The 3,659-nt window shown below is 50.2% G+C and overlaps 1 protein-coding gene across 1 annotated transcript; it reads right to left on the reverse strand.

Moving 5' to 3' along the window:
• Window positions 1–721: 721 nt before the first annotated feature.
• On the reverse strand, window positions 722–3,072 carry LOC125541561 (uncharacterized). The gene is made up of 2 exons (XM_048704937.2): window positions 2,473–3,072; window positions 722–2,380 (listed from the first exon to the last, which is right to left on the reverse strand). Exons 1-2 carry the CDS (start codon window positions 2,670–2,672, stop codon window positions 2,188–2,190), a joined length of 393 nt encoding a protein of 130 aa, XP_048560894.1. The 5' UTR covers window positions 2,673–3,072; the 3' UTR covers window positions 722–2,187.
• Between the last annotated feature and the right edge of the window lie 587 nt (window positions 3,073–3,659).

The following is a 3,659-nucleotide window of genomic DNA, read 5'->3' on the forward strand; positions in this document are numbered from 1 at the left end:
CTCAGCAATCTCACACCCTCGCGATCAAGACTATTTAAGCTTATGGGTAAGGTAAAAGGTATGAGGTGGAGCTGCAGCAAGCGACTAGCATATATGGTGGCTAAACATACGCAAACGAGAGCGAGAAGAGAAGGCAAGGCACAGTCGATAAAACTATGATCAAGAAGTGATCCTAGAACAACCTACGTCAATCATAACTCCAACACCGTGTTCACTTCCCGGACTCCGCCGAGAATAGACCATCAGGGTTACACCCGCGGTTGATACATTTTAAAATAAGGTCAACTTCAGGTTTTCTACAACCGGACATTAAAAAATTCCCATCTGCCCATAACCGCGGGCACGGCTTTCGAAATTTTAAATCCCTGCAGGGGTGTCCTAACTTAGCCCATCACAAGCTCTCACGGTCAATGAAGGATATTCCTTCTCCCAAGACAATCTGATCAGGCTCGGCATCCAGGTTACAAGACATCCTCGACAATGGTAAAACAAGTCCAGCAACACCGCCCGAATGTGCCGACAAATCCCGATAGGAGCTGCACATATCTCATTCTCAGGGCACACTCAGATGAGCGCTCCATACAACTAAAACCAAACCTCGAGTTTCCCCGAGGGGCCGCTGCACAGGGCTCTAGTTTGGACCAACACTCAGAGGAGCACTGGCCCGGGGGGGGGGGGTAAAATAAAGATGGCCCTCGGGATGCGCGACTCCCAAGGGAAAAGGCTAGGTGGCGAATGGTAAAACCAAGGTTGGGCCTTGCTGGAGGAGTTTTATTCAAAGCGAACTGTCAAGGGGTTCCCATCATAACCCAACCGTGTAAGGAACGCAAAATCCGGGAACATAACACCGATATGACGGAAACTAGGGCGGCAAGAGTGGAACCAAACACCAGGCATAAGGCCGAGCCTTCCACCCTTTACCAAGTATATAGATGCATTAATTAAATAAGAGATATTGTGATATCCCAACAAAATATCCATGTTCCAACAAGGAACAACTCCAATCTTCACCTTCAACAAACAACGCCATAAGAGGGGCTGAGCAAAGCGGTAACATAGCCAAACAACGGTTTGCTAGGACAAGGTGGGTTAGAGGCTTGGCTTAGCAATATGGGAGGCATGATATAGCAAGTGGTAGGTATCGCAGCATAGGCATAGCAAAAGAGCGAGCAACTAGCAATAAAAGATAGAAGTGATTTCGAGGGTATGGTCATCTTGCCTGAGATCCCGCAAAGAAGAGGAACGAGTCCATGAAGAAGATAAACAGACGTAGCCAACGGATCCTCACAAACGCAACGTTACCGGATTACCGAGAAGAAGTACACCGGAAAGAAAACAAACAACATAGTAAAACAACCACCACATAAGCATGACATGATGCACAACCAAATATGATGCATGTCTGGTTTAATGAAGCATGGCATGGCAACATGCACAAACAATACTACAAGTTAAATGGAGCTCAATATTCATCGGGATGCATATTGACAAAACACCACATTCCATTATTTAGTTCGATCTCGTTATGTACCCAACAATATTAAATGTTGATTAACATGGCAAGGGGTGAAGCACAACAAAACTACCTATCTAGGCAAGTTTAAATGAGGCCGAAAACAACGAACAACAATTCCGGTAAAACCCCATATGCATATTTTAAGGTTTGGTACTGTTCTGCCCTAAACGAAATTTTAGAGTTTTTAAACATGCAAAGTAAAGCCACCATGATAATCTAGGCATTTTTCACCCCATTTACAAATAAAGTTTGTTAGGTTTGGAGCTACGGTTATTAAGTTATGGAATGGATCATTTTAGCATGGCAATAGGCAAAATTTAAACAAACAACATTTTAAACATTTCACACATGGACGAAAGTTGCAAATTATGAAACTAGATGAAATTCTAGTCATGTTTCATATAGAGATCATTTTAATCCGGTGCACGGTTATTTAATTATGAGCAATGCAAGAAAATGGCATTTCTGTAAAACTGTTTTACACTGGAATATTACAGAAATTCACACAGCCTAAAAAAACTATACATGCCCAAACTGGCAGCCTAGCCTAATAGGAGGGGAAAAAAAGGAGGGGCGTGGGGTGCCCTCACCATGGTCCAAGACCAAGTCAGTGGGGAGGAGGCGCGTTGGGCCTGATCTGGAGCCCAGCTGGTGACCCACATGTGTGGTGGTCAAGCGCTCGATGCAGCGCTGCTGCATCTCGCTGAAGAAGAATGGCAGCGGAGGAGGCATGGGTTCGACGCGGCGCCGGGCGGGAACCGGCCGGAACAGGCAGATCCGGCGGCTGTGTGGCGGAGTGAAGGAGATCCAGTGGAGGAGGTGATGGTGGCGTCTCCATGGTGCTGGTTCGGGGCGTCGGTGTTCCTGTGAAGCAGAGAGAGACACTAAGATGGAGAAAGGAGAAGCACGGGGGGAGAGAAAGCGAGGCAGGAGGGACGACGCTGGCTGCTACTCACGGGCGACTGGAGGCAGCAGTCGAGCGGAACAACAGAGGCGGCGGCGCGAAGACGAGGATGCCGGACGCGGCAGCGTCGGGATGGGGAGGACGCGGAGGGAGGTGCAAGTCGTCTGGCCGGGGCAGGTCCGACCATCTCCGGACGCGGTGGCCCACGGTCTTGGCAACGGTGCTGCAGAGGGCGGCATCCAGCGGCTCCATGCCTGGGTCTGCGGCGACATCGTGGAGTTCCTGAAGAGGAGAGAGAGGTGAGGGAGTCGGGGGAAAAGGGAGGCCATGGCATCATTCCTGTGAGAGGGATCTGTGAGAGAGAAGCACGGGGAGGAAAAGAGATAGGGAGGGGAGGAGCGGGACAAGGCCGGTCCTCGCCGTGATCGCCGGCGACGGGGTCGCCGGAGGGCGCAGCCTGCAGGGTCGGTGAGGCTCGGGCGCGAGGGCTCCTGCTCCGTTGCTGCTACGGGTTCGAGGAGAAAGCAAAGGAGGAGCTACAGGGAAGGAGGAGTGGATCTGGTTGGGAACTCGAGGGGAATTTTTGGATTTGGGGAGGATCCCGAGGTGGGAGATAGTTCCGCAGCGGCAGGGAGAAATGTCCTAGATTTTAGGGTTTGGCAAAATAGACTAGTGGTTGATCTATAAAAAGCAAGTTGGTTAGGTTAGGGGCTAACTCGTCCCTCCGATCAAAATCGGACGGTCAGGAAAATAGGCTAGGGAGTCCAAATAAGAAAACGGTGATGTTTTGTAGATGTTTGGGGATGATCCGGACCCAATGCTGACGACTCCCCGTGTCGGGTTCGGGACAACTTCCGGACGCGTGCGAGGGGTTCGATGCACTGCGCAGAGAGGGTTTCGGGGCCTGACGGAAGATAGCAGAGTGTGCAGAAAGCTTCAGGCTGAGAGAAGAGAAGAGGGAGAGGCCCAGCGACTGTTTTCGGAGACCGAAAACGTCTGACGTGTGCCCGGCTATAATGCCGCTATAGTTTAACGGTTGGGCTATCAAACCAACTCCGAATGTGATGAAACTTGACAGGCGGTCTATCTACACTATAATAAGACCACACGCCAACTTTCAACCCATTCCGTGAACATTTTTAAGCCACTTATAAAATACTATTTTGGACATGCCGCGGGCGCGTGCAAGTGTGTCTGGGCTCAGAACGGACAACGGACGGAACGAGGAGACCGGGACGG

The sequence above is a fragment of the Triticum urartu genome, chromosome 2A (genome assembly GCF_056163025.1).
Source record: "Triticum urartu cultivar PI428250 chromosome 2A, HENAU_Tu73, whole genome shotgun sequence".
In the NCBI taxonomy this organism is placed as follows: domain Eukaryota; kingdom Viridiplantae; phylum Streptophyta; class Magnoliopsida; order Poales; family Poaceae; genus Triticum; species Triticum urartu.